At 36.3% G+C, this 19,301-nt stretch overlaps 1 protein-coding gene across 3 annotated transcripts in view; it reads left to right on the top strand.

Moving 5' to 3' along the window:
- The window catches only part of TMBIM4 (transmembrane BAX inhibitor motif containing 4), a 31,933-nt gene extending 16,829 nt beyond the window's left edge, over positions 1 to 15,104 (top strand). For all 3 annotated transcript variants that reach the window (XM_012444933.2, XM_012444935.3, XM_012444934.3), the window contains 4 exons: positions 4,190 to 4,223; positions 6,166 to 6,283; positions 13,238 to 13,283; positions 13,829 to 15,104. In XM_012444933.2, coding sequence (XP_012300356.2) covers positions 4,190 to 4,223; positions 6,166 to 6,283; positions 13,238 to 13,283; positions 13,829 to 14,035 — 405 coding nt within the window. In that variant the 3' untranslated portion in view covers positions 14,036 to 15,104. The remainder of the gene's footprint in view (positions 1 to 4,189; positions 4,224 to 6,165; positions 6,284 to 13,237; positions 13,284 to 13,828) is intronic.
- The last annotated feature ends 4,197 nt before the right edge of the window (positions 15,105 to 19,301 follow it).

Below are 19,301 nucleotides of genomic sequence, written 5' to 3'. Positions count from 1 at the left end.
GGAAAAAATACTGAATTGGAATCAGAGGACCTGGCTTTGCTGCTATCCGATTATGTGACACTTGGCAAGGCATTTAGCCTTTCTGTGCCTAAGTTTTTTCATATGTAAAATGAGAATATTAAAATAGATAAATCCTTGTGAAACCTCTACTTCTAATATTCTGTGATTTTTTTGGGAAAAATTTGTGGCTTTAATTTCATAGAATTTAAATTCATTATGATTAACTCTTCTGTGTTATTATCTTACCCCTCTGGTCTTTTGAAGAACCATTTTGCTCAAATTATGTGCACTACTAACTTTTTTCAAAATTATACTTGGGAGAACCCAACTTTAAGAGTCATATGTGTTGAGATATTTGTGAAAATTAAAACCCAGACTACCACTTATGAAAATTCAGTCTTAGAATATGACTAGAATAACTGGATAAGGCTCCAGTTACCTATTTAAAAAATTATTTTGCCTCTTCTCATATCCAGTATGACTATATTTTAACCTAAAAACTTACTTCAAAACATTCCAAACTAATATTAAGAATACTTGGCTGGGCGTAGTGGCTCATGCCTGTAATCCCAGCACTCTGGGAGGCTAAGGCGTGTGAATCACTGGAGTCCAGGAGTTTGAGACCAGCCTGGGCAACATAGTGAGATCCCATCTCTACAAAAAAATACAAAAATTAGCTGGGCATGATGGTGTGCACCTGTAATCCCAGCTACCCAGGAGGCTGAGGTGGGAGGATCACTTAAACGGAGGTGGGGGTTTGGGGGGGTGGAGGCTCCAGTAAGCTGAGATCACATGACTGCACTCTAGCCTGGATGACAGAGTGAGACCCCATTTCAGACAAACAAAAAAGAATACTTGTCAAATACAAGTGAAAAAGCTGTTGATTATATTAAAATGCTTTAAAAAAGTTTGTGAATTCTGATAATGAGTTTGTGTTAAAATGATAAAGAAAAGCTGATGACTTTGCAGGTTTCAGTTATAGGAAAGATTATATTCATTTAAACCTTAAGCTCTTTTGTTTGCAAGATTGTCAGTCCTAACTCAAGTTATCGCAAGTAACAAGGAGTTTAAGGATGTAAGCTCTTGAGAACCCACCAACCCAAATCTTAAAGGAAGATGAACTGGGTAACTGGAGGAAGGTTCTAGAAATGATGATATCATAGGAAATTCAGTGACAAGAGTTTGTGTTCTCCTCTCCCTTGTTCTATTACATCTCTTCTCTACCTCAGTTGTCCTTACACGTTGTTTTCCGTTTCCCAAACAATGGGTCATATATAAATTAAAGATAATTAATTTTTGCCCCCATAGAGTAATTTAGCTTTAGCTCCCACTGCCATTGCTTCAATCTCTGAGTTCAGATTCCTGGGTCAGAAAGAATCTGGGCTGGATGTGGTGGCTTATGCCTGTGATCCCCACACTTTGAGAGGCTGGGGCAGGCGTACTGCTTGAGTCCAGGAGTTAAGGACCAGTCCAGGCAACATAGCGATACATTGTCTCTGCAAAAAATACAAAAATTAGCTAGATGTTATGGCATGTGCTTGTAGTCCCAGCTACTCGGGAGGCTGAGGTAGGAGGATCACTTGAACTGGGAGGTGGAGGTTGCAGTGAGCTGAGATTGCACCACTGCCCTCCAGCCTCAGTGACAGAGTGAGACCCTGTCTCAAAAAGAAAGTCGGGGGGAGGAGGAAGGGAGGGAGGAAGGAAGGAAAAGGGAGGAAGGAAGGAAAAGGAAGGAAGGAGAGAGAGAGATTGAATCTGATTAGTATAGTTGGTTGTTGGCACAGGTCACATTGTAGGTTGTTAGTCAATATATGGGTTGCCAGACATTGCATCAGAGCCAACTCCTGGCCTAGTCAACTATGTCTCAGGAGAGAGGAAGTATAAAAAGAAAGAAGGCCATATAGAATTCCTCTTCACATCTACATATAGCCTTCTCTCAGAAAGACTGATTTCTGTGTGGGAAGAGGGTGTGGGTCAACTTTTGCCCAGCAGGGAAAGGTCCCACTAGAAAAGCATCAACCAAATGCTTATAGGCAAGAGAGTCACTGATTGTTTAATCTGTTCATCATGCCCATAGCTAAAACTGGTTTAACAAATAAGTATGTAAAATACATTTCCTCAAATTACTCAGGGACCTTTAACATTAGGGTTTTTTTTGGTCCTGCTGCAGCAGGATAAGAAAGAAGGTAGTAGGAGTGTGTGTATGCATGGATGTACACACACACACATATAGGCAGATTAGATAGACAGATAGATAGATAGATAGATAGATAGATAGATAGATAGATAGATAGATAGATATTCCTCAACTTAAAATCATTCAACTTAAGATTTTTCGGTTTTATGATGGTGTCAAAGCAATATGCAACCATGAAATTTCAGACTTTAAGCATTGGTGATTCTTTAACCAAAGACAATCTGGGCTGTATTTTTGACTTGTGATATTTTCAACTTACAGTGGGTGTATTAGCATGTAACCCCATTATAACTTGAGAAGCATGTGTATATATGTTTTAAAGGGGGCATTATCATATTTTCCTAGTCTTATCTTTACTCCTGTTTATGCCTATTTATACCATCCTGTTTCCTTCAGATACTTGAATGTGGGTGGGATTTCTTTCCTAAAATCTTGTCACAAATAGCGAGAAAATAGTGTAATCATGTTGCGCGCCGCCCCCCCCCCGCAAATTTTCTCTTCTTTTTTCTTTTTTTTGGAGACAGGGTCTCTCTGTCGCCCAGGCTGGAGTGCAGTGGCGCGATCTTGGCTCACTGCAACCTCTGCTTCCTGGGCTTAAGTGATCCTCCCACCTCCCAGCCTCCTGAGTAGCTGGCAATATAGGTACATGTCACCACGCCTAGCTCATTATTTGTATTTTTAGTAGAGATGGGGTTTTGCTATGTTACCTAGGCTGGTCTCAAACTCCTGGACTCAAACAATCCACCTGCCTTAGCCTCTCCGAGTACTGGGATTACAGGTGTGAGTGAGCCACTGTGCCCAGTCCAGAAAAAAATTTCTATCTTTTGCTACCCTTTTACTGGCACTACTAAAATCATTAAAATGTGACAGCAGTTCCATTGCCTCCACGTCTGTGTACAATTTCTAATACCATTTTTGCTCTGGTACTGATGGTTTTCCTGATACCAGGTACGGTGGAGTACAGGGGATGCTTCTACCAGGATTATGATTATACAGCCACTGCCGTTATTTCTGACTTTGTCTTTGTGATATGGTCTATCAGATGGTTGATAAAATCTATCTAGAGTAAGCATATAAGACAAAATAAAGATACTATAATTAAGGGGAAAGAGAGGCTAGAGGACAAGACTCATTAACGCCAAGTCTTTTATTTAGGATACTAAATAGTTCTGCTACTTCTGACATGGCTTAAACTGTGACAAAATAACAGTGGCTTAAACAAAATAGTTTATTTCTCATGTAAAAATTTGAATGACAATTTAGTGAAGGTGATAAGGGCCCATGCTTGTGCTATGGTCAGGGCATTCCTAGAGAGTTGCATGGTATATGATAGATAACTCCCATATCCACAAAGCATTCAGTTATTAATACAAATGAGAAGAGAAAAGGGAGAGCAAGTCTTTGCTTTTAGAGCACAATCCAGAAGTTGTATACCTCTCTTAGTCACATTAAATTGGCTAGAATATCATTACATAGTCAGACCTAGCTGCCCAGGAGACTGAAAAAATGCAGTAAAATCTGAACTGCCATGTGTCCAGGTAAAAATTGTTATTAGGGAAGAAAGAGAGAATGAATATTGGGAAATACTTTCAAGACTCCCACACCAAAGTACTACCTAAATATTTTATTCTTCCTATGTTTGTGTGAGGTATTGAGGTTTTATAAATGGGCACATAATTTGCAATTTTGTTTTTATTTATATTACAGAGTAAGAAAAGTAGAATGTTCTATATTTATAGTCTTCCTGTTACAGATATGAGATTAGCTTAAAGAGTCTTGGTATCACAATTAGAATCTAAATATTCTCACTTAGTAAACTGAGATCTCATTTTCATTATGTAGGTTTACTAACTGCCCCGTATACTTCACAGGGCTGCTTTGAAGCTAAAATGAGATCATTCATATGGGATCACATTAAACTGCTAGAAATTAGAAAATGTACATGAGATAGTGTAAATTTTACAGTCATTAATTTCAGTTTCTTTTCATTAGACGCTATTGGAAGCTCTAACTGTGGCAGTTGTTGGTAAGCCGTAATTGCACTTCTATATGTTATAATAATTTTTTAATGTAGATAAATCTTTCAGGTAAAAAGGTATTTGGGGCTGAAGTCTAACATCATGGAATATCATATTTCAGAAATATAGCATAGGACGAAGAATTCCTAAAGTATAAGCAAAAGTTAGATATTTATCCTTTATATATTTCAGCTGAGCTTAGAAGAAGTGGAAAAGAAAAATAAAAGGAATGGAGAACATTATTTCATTTCTTGACTTATTTATAAAAATAAGACAACTATAGCTAATCTTTTCCCTAATGTAAAAGTATCTTAAAGTAACTGAGAACATGTATTTTGAACCATATACTTTGATCATATGAGCTTAACTCCTTTAACTTGCCTGTGCTGAACTATGCTTTAATGTTATATCCTCTTATTGTTTCAAACAGCACTGCAAGAAACAGTGGTTGTTTTTGCTCTGTATTTCATGTTCAACATGTCTTTGAAGGCCATGTCTGTTATAATTACTTGATGTACCCTATATAATATCTCAAGTAAAAAAATTCAATAAATTAAGAATAAAAATTCTGATTGTTTCCAAATGGTTAACCTTGAGTACCAAAAAGGTCAGAGTTAATTATTACTCTCAATAACAGCAAGTTGTTTACCCTATAGTTAATAAGTTAATATATTTAACTCTTCCTGTTTTGCCATTAGGTTTTTTAATCTTTCTATGCCAGTTTTGTTTAATCTGTATTTTTTTGTAATCTCTCATTTTAAAATAATCAATATAAATACATAGTAATAAATAATAAATAGGATTGTGGCTTCTCAACATAGGCAGTATTATTAATATTTACTTATTATTAATGTTACTTGCTATTAAGGTTATCAAATCCATCTCTCCCTTCTCCAGCCTCTACTATGTACATAGAATGTAGGAGAGAGATTCATTTCAGGATTATTGGAATTTGGGATAGAAAAACATAGATGGGATAATCTGAGAACATTATTTTCCTCAATAATTGCAATATCTTTTCAACCTAATCATATACTTAAATTACTGACAAGAAGCAAAATTTACTTAATGTCTTATCTTTTTCCTGTTCACCTTCCTAATCCTGTAATGGCATAAATAGAGAAATTCCAATCATGTAGCATTTAGGGATAGCAAGAAAATGAATAATTAATCTCTGAAAAATTAAAAATTACTTAAATGGCTTTGGGTTCAAAGCAGTTAACCTCCAAGAGGTTATAACTTTGCAATTTGTTAAAATGTTAAGGAGTTTTATTATAATAGCCATAATTGACTGGATGGTTATTCTAAAATTACAGAAAGGAATTTGGCATATATTCAGTAAACCCCACAATAGTGTACTCCAAGATAATACACATTAGATATAAAGAAGTTAGTGGTTGATTTCTGTCTTCTGCAGGGTAAGTGAATGGTAGGCAACCCTAGACAGCCCCAATATTTTTCTTGCCCAATTGCCTTGATTTGGGCAAGAAAAAAAAGTATAACCAGGTGATTGCTGGAATTGCTGCTACTGTCCAGAAATTCCCAGTCTGTCAGGAAACCCAGAATCATCCCTACTGATATTGAAACCATAGTGGACAATTACCACAGATGGTGGTAAACTGCGACTGGGACAGAGATAGGTGAGAATCACTCTACCATATCCCTAAAACTCCTGTCTACAGGCGTAAGAGCTTTCTAGTCATTTCATTAATTTGGTAATAATGTGACCCCCCAATTTTGTATGAATGAATTTTTTGGAAACTGTTAATTGCATTATGGATGTGGTTTCATGGTACCCATGTATTCAAGGATGGATAAGAAACCTTTTCATAATTGTTTTTGTTGGCATAAAGTACAGGAGAAAATGAAGCATTTCTGTAAAATGCCAGAAAAAGCTGTTTTATATTGAGCATGCTTATTTGCATGTTAATCAGTGTTTTAATTTTACAGTTACTTTCTATGATGTACATATTATTCTGCAAGCTTACATACTGACTACTGGAGTATTTTTTGGTTTGACTGTGTATACTCTGCAAGCTAAGAGGGATTTCAACAAATTAGGAGCAGGGTAAGTTATATATATTCTTGGATATAATAGATGTCTTTAATTATTATAGGTGGTTTTGAGGAAAGTGCTACACTGTTATCTTTGGGTACTGTCTGTTATCTTTGGGTACTGTCTTTTAAAATGGAGGGTAATAAGAAATCATCTCTTTGAATACTAGGGCCGGGCCTTACTCTCCCAGAACATACACAGAAATGGAAAGTGGCTTTGAGTTACTTGCTTCTCTTCTGTAGTGAAAGGGAAGTGAATTTTTTTTAAAAAAATCAGCTTTCCAGAGAGTTTAAGCTTGTATGCTTTATGAACATTATGGAATTTACTGAAATTTCAGTCTGTCTTAGCATAAATCTTACCAAGACCATCCACATCTTTGTGAAAAAAGCACTGTAATTAGTACAGATATTGAAAGGGTCTGCATGAAATTTAAAACCTTTTGATCCATCTAGATTAACCTGTATTCTTCTTCAAACAAATATACAGACTGATCCTTTTTATATTAGGATTATGGTACTGCGTTGCCCTCACCTGGTAGGAATGCATGGACTCTTTTCTAAGCTCACAGTGGCTTCCTGTTGGCACACAGTCTTCTTTTTCTTTTTCCTGTTACAACACTATTTACAAAAGTCTGCTCTTGCTAAACTTTCTTTCCTCCCTTACCCCTTTTATTCTGGTAATCCAGAACACCAGAAGTCTCTATAGAGATCAAATACAGTTGGTTAGCCAACACTGACAGTTGTGCAGACTACTTAAATAGTTTTATTAGAATGGAGTTTGATTTAGGGAGAGGTAATATTTTCTATTTCCTTTTCCTTTTTTGGAAGGATGTTTCATATATATTTGTGTGGCATATATGATGAAAAGTTTGTTCTACTTCCTCTTCCCAACTCAGTCTCCAGCTGTTCCTTCCCTTTCATTCATTCCAGTATCATCTTTCAAATCCTTTTCTGGTAAACCTGCCTTATATTTAAGCCTCCTCACAATAACTTTACATTTATTGATACAAATGACATTACGATGATCATATAGATCTGAGACCAGGTATTTCTGAGTGTGCGTGTGTGCCATTTCTGATAATTCTTACAGTATTTTCTTTGTGTGTTCGGTTATTTTTGACTACGTAACTGTCCTTGAAAAATTATTTTTTGAATTTCTTTGAGGCCTCAGTTGAAGGTGCAGTTTTCCCTACAGTAATTGGGTTTTCACCTGGCATCTGGGAAAACTATTGAATTGGGTCTACTTGAAACTAAATTCATGGCTTATGATGCTTTCCCAACCACCCAGATGTTACTCATTTAGACTACAAATCCGAAAAGGGATAGCTTGTGGTGGCAATTTCCCAGGGATAGTTCTTCTCTGCCCCTACCCCTCAGTTTACCCCTGTTTAGTGCATTGATGACTTTTCTTGTAGTTGGGTAAATTCAGCTATAGTACCATGATTACTTCTTTGGGTTTCCACTTTTACCTAGATTCTGACTTGGCAATTCCATTCTATCTTGACTGTTATTTGATGTTTTTAAGAAGGTATTCTTTGTTTTCTCTTTTATGCATCATGTTAGTAGTTTTTCAGGGTGGAACGGGGCGGTAATTAGTCTGAAATAGTTCTTGTTTACTGTAATACTGGAAACAGAACTCTTTCAAAATTGTCTCTTAGCTGTATTACTACAACCAGTCTCTCTATTCTCCAGTCTTAGCAGTTTCCAGCCTCTTTACCACCAAGCAGCTGGGTGATAGGAAAATGGACTTGATCACAGTATACCCATTTAAAACCTTAACACTTCACTTCTGCTCTTGTTCTCCACTGAATCACATGTACTGCTATCTGTTACTGGATATTGCCACATAATGACTTTCTAGCAAAATCCTAATAATAATTACACTTTAGTCAGTATGCCATAGATTCAGCTACTTAAGAGTAGCACTTTATTGCATTTTAAATAAAACTACTTTACTGTGAAGTGTCAAAGCCTAAGTGATTGTGGAAGCTAAGTGCCAAAATGGGATATAAAGACTGAAGGAAAAGATTTTATATGAAAATATTTTCTTCAAAAAGTTTATAGGCTGTTCCTTCTGACCTGTTTATGGGATATAGTAGGCACTGAAGAAATATGTGTTAAATGTATCGTAGTATTGGCAGTGGTGGCAGTGCCTCATAGATTGACTTAAAGCTGTGATGTTTTTACAACATCATTATTATCCTGTAGTAATTCTGCCACAAAAGGAATTAAATATCAGAACTACATATGATAACTATGGCAGCTGGTCATTGGAGTGCTAGAATTGGCTTGTGCCACCTTGTAAGAAGCATCTTGCCAGTTATGATTTAAACTTGCCAGTTGTTAAACTGTTGGAAGCTTAAAATAGGCCATGGAGGATGTATGTACACCACAGAAATTAGGAAGCACTACAAATCAGGGCTCATTTTCTTTCCCAGAAAGTCAGTTTACTGGGACATCACTGTTTGTAGGTTACTTCTTATTCTGTGCTTCTTGTTGAGAGGGAAGAGGATAGGATTTATTTGTCACTCCTATAGATGGAGTTGTTAGAATGGCAAAATCAGCACTATATCCATGGCATATCTTATCTATATTCTTAGAAAGTTTGCTGTCTTTGATGTTTAAATATTTAATGAGATGTAAGTCAAAGTAGAGTGGAGTAACAACTTAGGCAGATTATTTGTAGGACATAACTTTCAAATCTTTACCTGTTACAGTATGTATAGAGAATGCTGTTATAAACTGACAAGTCTTAGGCTGAATTTCTTACCAAAAGCTTACCAAATGGAACCTGTGACTCTAAATAACCCTTTTAGTGTGTGTACATTTAGGTTCCTCGGGGGAACATGTTGCTTAACCAGGGAGCCTAAGTTTTAGTGTCAGGTTTCAACTTGGATGTCGTAGAGGAGAAAAGATATCTGTTTTAATATGTATTGTCAGTAGTGTCTGATCACGCTGAAATGTAGGATCTTATCCAGTTAGTGAATAACAGAGTAAATTAATGTCCAGAGACCTCTGGCAGCCCTATCCTAATGTCTTATTAGAAGCCTACAAGAATGGGAGAGGATTTTTTCATGGGTCTCATGTATTTCTGAATATCCTGTGAATGATGTGCTGACTGCCCTTTGTTCCAGACAATCTTTTTAAGGTTTTTTTTTTTTTTTTCAATAGTGAACAGCCTGGGAAGATAGAAATAGTGCTTGCTGGAGCAGAGGGCAACCATGTTTACTTTACATTATAAAAAAGACTTGCTTCCCTAAATTCAAAGTTCCTGTCTTGTAACACAACCCACTGTGTGTGTAGGTGTCATGTGGCCTTCTTGGCATCACCCTATACAAACTGGGCTCTGTCATTAAAATGCTGATACTACTGTTATTACTATAAACTGTCCTTTATCCTCAGACCTAGGAGCTTGATGGATCCATGAGACTGTGCCAGACTAACTTGTTAGCCTGCAAGTAGGGTAATATCTTGGATGCTTTAAGTTCTTAATATCACCTTCTCCATACCCCATGGTACAGGAGCTTTGGAGTTTCCCTAGTGTTTAAGAATGAAAAAGCAAATCCTAAGTCCCTTTCAGTCCTGAAGGATCTATATTGTGAGTTAGCATGATATCTCATTCCCACTTAGGTATCCCAGATGTATCCTGAAAAATTTTAGGGCCATTTCAGAGAGATAGCTGAGGACTAGAATCATATCCTACCTTCAGTTCACCAAATAGCATTACAATAAATAATTCTGTTATTGTGAGATAACTTATTTTGTATGAGTTCAGTCCTTTTGCATTTTTTTTTTTAATGGTATCTTGGTAAACGTTCTTTGTACACTAGACAAGAATGTGTATTTGCTGCTGTTGGATGGAGTATTTGATAAATGTCAATTAGGTAAAGTTGGTTAATAATGTTGTCTTCTGTTTGCTTACTAATTTTCTATGTACTTGTTTTATCAATTAATACTACAAGCATAGATTGGTCTATTTCTCATGTAAATTCTATAATTTTGCATCATATTAAACTCCATTGTTAGATGCAGAAACATTTAGGATTGTTAGGTACTCTTGGTGAACTGACCCCTTTATCATTATGAAGTGACCTTCCTAAGCTCTAATATCATTGCTCTAAAATCTACTTTGTTATTAATGTAGCCACCTCAGCTTTCTTCTTAATTTGTGTTAGCAATGTTAGCATGGTATATCTTTTTCCATCCTTTTATTTTTATTTGTGTCTTTATATTTAAAGGTTTTTTTTTTTTTTTGTAGAAATCATAGTTGGATCTTGGTTTTCAAAAATTCAATCTGACCATCTCTGCTTTTAGTTGGTGTATTTAGTTCATTTACATTTGGTGTGATTATTAAGATGGTCATGTTTATCTCCTTTATTGGCTTATTAGCTATACTTCTTATAATTAGGGGTTCTTCTAGGTTTTATAATACATGACTTTAAATTATTACAGTCTATCCTCAAATAATATGCCATTTCATGTATACTTGTATCTCCTTTTCCCTACCTTTATGCCATTGTTGCCATAACTTTTAGTTCCACATGTTATAAACTCCATAATACATTATTATTTTTGGTCTAAAAATTATATTATCTTTTAAAAGGAGTTAAAAAATAGAAGTCTTTTATGTTCACCAATGTATTTGCCATTTCTACTCTTCTTCATCTCTTTATGTAAATCTGAATTTCCATCTAATATCATTTGAGGGAATTCTTAACATTGCTTATCGTCTGTTGGTCACCTTTTGTGTCTGAAAAAACAATCTTTATTTTGACTTTATTTTTGACAGTTATAATTCTAGGTTTTGGGTTTTTTTCTTGCTTTCAATATCTTAAAGATGTCATTCCTCTGGTTTATGTAGTTTCTGACAAGAAGTCTACCATCTTTTTTATTATTTCTTTATATATGTTTCCCTCCCCCACCCTCGCTACTTTTACCATTTTTTCTTTATCACTGGTTTTCAGTGATTTGATTATAATATTTCTTGGTATGGTTCTCTTCCTTTCCACTTTTCTTCTTCTGTTTCTTGTATCTGACAATGTAAAGGTTTCATCAAATTTGGAAAAGGAATTTGTTTAAGAGATGGGGTATTGGCTGTGTTGCCTAGGCTGGACTTGAACTCCTTAGCTCAAGTGATCCCTCCACCTCAGCCTCCTGAGTAGCTGGGATTACAGGCACACACCACTGTGCCCACCTCAAATCTGGACATTTTGGGCCATTATTTCTTTAAATATTTTTCTATCTCCCCTTCTTTCTCCTTTGCTTGAAACCCCAGTTACATATATGTTACACTTCTTAATGTTGTCCCCTAATTCACTGATGTTCTGTTCTGTTCTTTTTTTGTTTTTTGCTGTTTTCAAATTTAGTAATCTTCAGTGTCTATTAATTCCAGAGCATTTTTATTTCATATTTTGTATTTTAATTAATTAAAGTTCAGTTCAATTTGTGTCTTTTGAAAAAAAAAATAGTATCTTCCATTTCTCTCCTCATGATCATTCTTTCCTTGATCTCCTTGAACTAGGGAATACATTTTTAATGTCATTATCTACTTATTCTATCATTGTGTCATTTCTGGATTTGTTTCTGTTGATTGTTTCTTCTCCTTGTTATGGGTCATATTTCCTTCATTCTTTTGCATGCCTTTATAATTTTTATTGGATGCTGGTCATTATAAATTTTACATGGTTGGGTGCTGAATTTTGTTATATTAACTTTAAATATATTTGGCTTTGTTCTCCTAGGATGCAGTTAAGTTCCTTGGAAAGTAAACCTTTTGAGGCTCTGTTAGGCAGGTCTAGAACAGCTTTTAGTTCAGGGGCTCATTTGGCCCTAAGAGTATTGCTGAGACAGTACCCTTCAGAGTACTGCTCAGTGCATGTCTTAGGTCTTTCTGCTTTGGCTGGTGTGAATGCAAACTATTCCCAGTCCTATGTGAACTCTATGTGAACTCTGATGATTGGTTCTTTCTCCAGCTTTGGTCACCTCCTCACATGCATGTATCAATCAGATCTTAGCTAGGAGAACCCTTTGCATACACCAGAGTGCTCACTCTTAGTGGATAGTTCTTTTTTCTGGTACTCTGCCCTACAAATTCTAGCCACCTTGGCTTCCCTGACCTCTGAATTCTTGTCTGCTCAACTCAGAGGAGACCATAAATGTCTGTATGGGTTCTTATCCCTACACAGTGGCCTGGAAACTGTAGCTGGGGCAAATATAGACTTCACTTTCTTTGTATCCCTTATATCAGGAACCCCTGTCCTGTGCTATTTGCTGTCTAGTGTCTAAAAACTGTTGTTTCATATATTTTGTCTGGTTTTATTTAAAGAGGGAGGATAAATTTGGCCTCTGTAATTCCTTGTGACCTGAAGCAGCTGATATGCCCCATATTTGATAACAAAAGACTGACTTCTTAGATGTCGTTTCTCATATAATTTATACTCTCTATATATAACAATTGAATTGTAACTCATAGAATTATAGCAGTGTCAGATGTGTCCATTGATTGAATTCTATAATACATAAGAATAAAATGGAAAGTACATCGTGAACTTTAATAGATGTGCATGTTCACAGGATAACTTGTTATTACTTGGCTTAAAAGTACAGTCATATTTCATTTGTTTATTTATTTTCTAAAAGTTTTTGTAAATCTCCAAATTAAAATACTTGTAATATTTCTGCTTTTATCTATATTTTGTGCTCTAATTAAAAACTTCACAAATTATACCGTTAACTAGGTTTGTATACCATGAAGACAAATGTTGAAGAAATAGCTGTTTTTTAAATTTCTTTTTAAAAAATCCAAAATGGGCATTATATTCATTGTATGTTTACAAATTTTTACATTTTAGTTTTTCTTTGGCAAAAAGTCTGGATGGATATGTTTTTTTCAGAAAGTGTTAAATGGGTTTACAAAGTTTTTTTGTAAGGAACAATATTCTAAATTACTAAACTTTTATTTTTATAGGCTGTTTACTTTTTTGTGGATTTTGTGCTTGTCAGGATTCTTCAAGGTAAGTTATGTTGTAATGGTTAACTTGAAATATAATTCTGGCTGTGCCAATATAAATAACCTCAAAAAGCTATAAAAGGTACTTTTATGATAGGACATTTAGTTATAATTATCCAGAACATTTGTTTCTAGAATTATCCCTTTAAAAAATCAAGGTCTTGTGTCGGTCATTATTATTAGTTGAAAGAAAGATGAATGAATAAATGAATTAAATTATATAGAAAGAGGCCCTCTTATAACTGCCAAGCTCCAATGGCACATTTAATTGTTAAAAAATAAATGTATTTTAAAATAATTTATATTTGGAATGCTGTTTTTCAAAGTGGGTAATTTAGTTTAAAGGAATATATCCATTCATTCATCCTTCCATCCAACAGAAGCAAGTTTGGACCTGCCTTGCCTTTTTCTGCTTTTAACATTTGTATTCAAAGTTGTGCACCCATTGTCAAATGTGTAATGTAGCAGTAAATCATTAGAGGAAGTAACTTAAGTCTTCTTAGTACTGTTCTCAAATATCATCATATTTCTCTAATGCCTTCCCTATAGTTATTTTTTTATAGTGAGACAGTGGAGTTGGTCTTAGCTGCTGCAGGAGCCCTTCTTTTCTGTGGATTCATCATCTATGACACACACTCACTGATGCATAAACTGTCACCTGAAGAATACATATTAGCTGCTATCAGCCTCTACTTGGACATCATCAATCTATTCCTGCACCTGTTACGGTTTCTGGAAGCAGTTAATAAAAAGTAATTAAAAGCATCTCGGCTCAACTGAAGAATAAAAAAAATTTTTTTTAGTGAGAAAAAAAGGATTAAAAAAGTAATTGGAGCAGTATATAGAAACTTTCATTAAGTAATGAAGTTTCAGACAATGATTAAGTACTGTTACAGTCTTTATTTGTATCCTGTGTTACTCTGAGAGCTTTAAAATCTTACTATTCTTTATGATACTTCATCTCTCAATCCTTTAGGATGTCAGTTAAGAGCTATCAAAATTCTATTAAAAATGTATTTCTTCCTAAATTAGTCATGCATAGCTGTTTATTTACAATTCAAAGATAATTTTATGAGTAGATAAGAATATCAGTTTACCTTTGTCTAGTGATTTTATCTAAATTTTCCCTGAATTATTAAGTAATACTGATTTGGCTTTGATTCTGAAGTAGTAGTGTCTTTACCATTATAAACTGTAAATCTCCACCAGGAGAGGTGGCTCACAACTGTAATCCTAGCACTTTGGGAGGCCGAGGTGGGTGGATCACCTGAGGTCGGGAGTTCGAGACCAGCCTGATCAACATGGTGAAACCCTGTTTCTACTAAAAATACAAAATTATCCGGGGGTGGTGGTGCATGCCTGTAATCCCAGCCACTCAGGAGGCTGAGGCAGGAGAATTGCTTGAATCCGGGAGGCGGCGGTTGTGGTGAGCTGAAATCACACCATTGCACTCCACACTCCAGCCTGGGCAACAAGAACAAAACTCCATCTCAAAAAAAAGAAAAAAAAAAACTATAAATCTCTTTTTGCTTGGAGATTTTCATCTGATTTAAAAGGAAATATATATAAAAGATAAATTCCACAGAGAATTATTCAGTATTGTATTAAAATCATATTAGAATGCTAATGACATTTTAAGTTGTACTAAAATTAAAAGTCTGCCTGAAAGTCAGATATTATGACAAAATTTGACATTAATTATTTGTTTTTTAAAGTATAGATTTCATTTTGAAATTACAGAACGCTAATGTGGTTAGAGGACACCAAAGATACTGGGTCATCAGCCATTAAGTATATGTATTTCAAAATAAAAATATTTGTGAAATAGTGTCTTATGGTTTCATTTGTGTTGGTCCACACAACATGTTAGGTCAGTGTACCAGTAACCAATGAAATTTTCTCAAATTCCCTCATTGTACTAGTTTGTTAGACTGCCATAACAAAGCACCACAGCTTGAGTGGCTTCAGCAAGAAATTTATTTTCCCATACTTCTGGAAGCTAAAAGTCCAATAACAAGGTGTTAGCAGGGTTGGTTTCTTTTGAGGCCTTTCTCTTTGATTTATAGATGGCTGTCTTCTCCCTGTCTTTACATGGTCTTCCCTCTCTACTTGTCTGTGCCCAAATTTCTTATGAGGACAACAGTCATACTGGATTAGGGCCCACCCCGAAGACCTCATTTTTCCATAATTTCTCTTTAAAGACCTATCTCCAAATACAGTCACATTCTGAGGTGCTGGGATTAGGATTTCTTTATGTGAATTTGGTGGGGGCTACAACTCAGCCCATCATACCCCCTAAGCATTTCCCAGCTATTAAGTTGAAATAAATTAGTAGTATTGATTTAACCTTGCATGATTTTTAGATGTAAATTTAACCCTATTATCATTAATTAACTGTTGAAGTCTCAAGTGCATGATGCAATGCAGTCAAGTTTAACATAGCATGGTGGGTAAGAGCATCTAGATTAGAATCCTTGCAATCCAACCAGCTGCTTATGTAACATTTATCGAGTTATTTATCCTTAAGTCTTTTGCCTCATCTTCATAATGGGAATAATAATAATAATGCCTAGTTTATTGGGCTGTCATAAGGATTAAATGAGAGAGAGATAGCAAATAAACTAAGTGCTTAATTAATGTCAACTGATGGTATTAATACTATTATTTTCAACTCAAAGGCTAAATGGACTGATATGTGACTAAAGATTCTGTATAAGCAAAAGTAGATCTGACATTTTAAAAATGTAAAACAATGCCATTTTCACTACATCATTTTTAGAAAAGTTATTTTCCACAAGAATGTTAACATGTAATAAATTTATCCTTTCTAAATGACTTACATTTCCAAAAAAATCATTTTAATTTCTGATATGATCAATATAATTATTAAGAGTATAAAGGGATCCCAAGACCAAGAAGTTTGAAAACCTTTGGTATAAAATACTATATTTTATAAATGAACCATTGGTTTATTCCCATGATCTGTCAATGAATTTTATGTGGTTCTTCCTTTTTCACTCTCATAATTAATGCTGCTATGGTAAGTCCCTGTATGTGTCCCACTGTGCATAGGTATGAGTTCTAAGTAGGGAATATACCTAGACCATTTTAAAGCATTGCATTCAGTAAAGGTGAAAATATGCAGACTCCAGAAATATTAAGAAAGTGGAATTAGCAGGACTTGGACAGAGCAACAGGCAAGTCAGTGTGCAAGGGCCAAAGGAAGAACAGCTAAGAGATAGGAGGAAAATGAAGAAAGAGTAGTAGCTGAGAACGTCTGTATATCTTGAATGTAATTTGGGAAAAGAGATGGAGTAGGCTGTGTATACCTGCCTTCATTTCTTCTCAGACCTGGCTTCAGTCCACCTGATGCATTTTTGGGGATTAGTGGTCAACAGCCAGCGGCAGGCCTTTTTTTTGGAGCAGCTGGGAACTTAGATACTTTTTGCTTTTACCTTGCATCTTTCTAGAGCGTTGTCTTGAAGTTCCCATCATCTAGGGAATGGGCAACATGGGGTCACTATCTGAATCCCAGAAGTCTTCCTGTTCCTTACTAAATGATTGTGCAGATCAGGGATTCCATGGGAGAGGACTGACTGCAGGAGCCTCACTGTTCTCCATCATGTAGCATACCTTTTCAATGAGAAAATCAGTCTGCTTCCTGTAAGGTATTCAGGGCCACCCACTGTGCCTCTAGATATATATATATATATATATCACCTTTCAGCTCTGTGAGGAGCCTCTGCAATGTCTAGTTGGCCCCTTAAGCATTGTTTGTCCATTAGGGGATATAGTTTCCTGAAAAGAGTAGTTTAGTTTCCTTCATGTTTGCAAATTGAGCATAGTGCCTATAATAGAGTGCACACTCAAAGGCATGAATTAGACTTTTAAATATACTAAGGCCACTTTTCTAGAACTGCTTTTATATAACTGGTGAGGGACATAAGTAAAAAGGGGTAAAAGGGTATTTTTTTCAATAATGTACCTGATTCAGCTTTTTTGGTGATGGGGGATGGAGTCTTGCTCTGTCACCCAGACTTGAGTGTGGCGTGATCTCGGCTCACTGCAATCTCTGCCTCCGGGTTCAAGTGATTCTCTTAACTCAGCCTCCTGAGTAGCTGGGATTACAGGTGCATGACGCCACACCTGGCTAATTTTTGTATTTTTAGTAGAGCGGGGGTTTCACCATGTTGGCCAGGCTGGTCTCGGACTCCTGACCTCGTGATCTGCCCTCCTTGGACTCCCAAAATGCTGGGATTACAGGTGTGAGCCACTATGCCTGGCCCATGATTCAGCTTTTTAAAGCATTTGTAATGCTAAATCGTGGTATGTATTTTAACAATATGACATTTTCATAATAGGTAAATTATTTTTTTCTGGTGCCAAGTGTTTATTCAAAAGTCTTGGCCTGGTATGTAACAAGATACAGTAAATACGGACTATCAGAAAGTGAGCTTTCTCTAAAATACATTGTGCACATACATTTTTGGGTGAGGTAGCTAACTTCTTATTTGAAAGACAAGGTACAGTATACGGTTTACTTGTAAAATAGAAATTCACTTGCTTTATAAGAATGAAATCTTATTTAAAGAAACCTGATTTCTTAACCATGCTTCCTTTTTTTTTTTTGGTATCAAATATTCTAAGTCGTTTTCAGCCTGTTTAACCTTGCTATATTCTGAATTCAGTAATTTCCATACTATGCACGGCTTCATAAAGGACACAAATGTAAAGAAAAAAGGTACCCATGGATTGTCTCAGAACTCTCTTTTCTAGCAACCAGCAGGAATTTACCAGGCCATAATTAAAGACAATTCCTTTCCTGTTTTTTGGGTATATGTTGTAAATCTCTAGAAACACTGCTAATAAATAGTACTGTGTAGCTACACGTTTCAAACTATAATGTAAAAAGGGTACCATTTGTTGAACTCTTATTACCTACCTAGCATCAATTAGGTTGTATTATCTTCACTTTAGGGACAAGGAAATTCAGGCTCTTATGATATTACTCATCCATATCGTTCACAAGTGTTGGAAGAATACAACACAGACCTATATGGTTCCAAAGCCTATGCCATTAGAAATATTTGTAAAGTAAGTATTCTTCGTGAGCTAAGACAATCGTCCTAGGCTTAGTATTGTGTCTGATATGTAAGTGATCAGACAGGTAAACACTGACAGAACTGAAATCCTTTGATCATTTTACCCTTTAAATTCTTCTCTGGGGTGGGAAAAGCTCGCTTTTTGTTTTTGGTAACAGCTTTGAGTATAACTGACGTGCAATAAGTTGCACATATTTAAAGTGTGCAATTTGATACGGTTTGACATATGTGTACATCCGTAAAGCCATCACCCGAGATGAGAAAATTCACAGACTGCAAATAAAGATGATCTTAATACGGCCTCTGGAAGAACACCTGACCTAGGAAGAGTTGGATGAGTATCATGTAAGCGGTAAGGCCAGATCTTAAGGTCGGCTCCGGGCTCCCTATCTGATAAGTAGGGTCCCCTGACCAGGTTCACTATGTTAAGAGTCTCGGAGCTACCCTACCCACGTCCGGAAAGCAACTACCTGTGACCTAACCTTGACCGGGACACGCTTCTGCACTTTCCAAATCCGACTTCTACACCTGTATAGGACGGACCAAGTTTCCAGGTCTACGCTCACACCAAAGTCGGAAGCTCGTCAGCGTCCGGCTTTCAAAATCCCGCCTCTCGAGGCTTCTTGAGACAGTTTGGCTCCCAGCGTGCAGTGCGTACGCCCCGGGTCGGTTCTGCCCGGAAGACGGAAGTGTAAAAACTTCCGGTCGGCGAGTTCCTTTGGCGTGTGTGCTCGTTTCTCAGGTGAGTTCTGTTCCTCACTGGTCCAGTGGGACATGGAACTTGGGGCTTGATTCCGCCACCCCTGGAGAATTTCGTTTCTTGACGCTCGCTGGGCTATATTTGGGCTCCGGTCCGGCGATTCAGGGCTAGGGTTCCCAGTGCTCTTGGGGGCCCTCCGGCTTCCGAGTGCACTGGGTAA

This window comes from Aotus nancymaae, unplaced genomic scaffold, assembly GCF_030222135.1.
Source record: "Aotus nancymaae isolate 86718 unplaced genomic scaffold, 86718_ANA_hifiasm-v0.15.2.pri h1tg000016l, whole genome shotgun sequence".
NCBI lineage: Eukaryota > Metazoa > Chordata > Mammalia > Primates > Aotidae > Aotus > Aotus nancymaae.
Note: the sequence above shows the minus strand (reverse complement) of the source record. Positions and strands in the feature narration are given on the sequence as shown.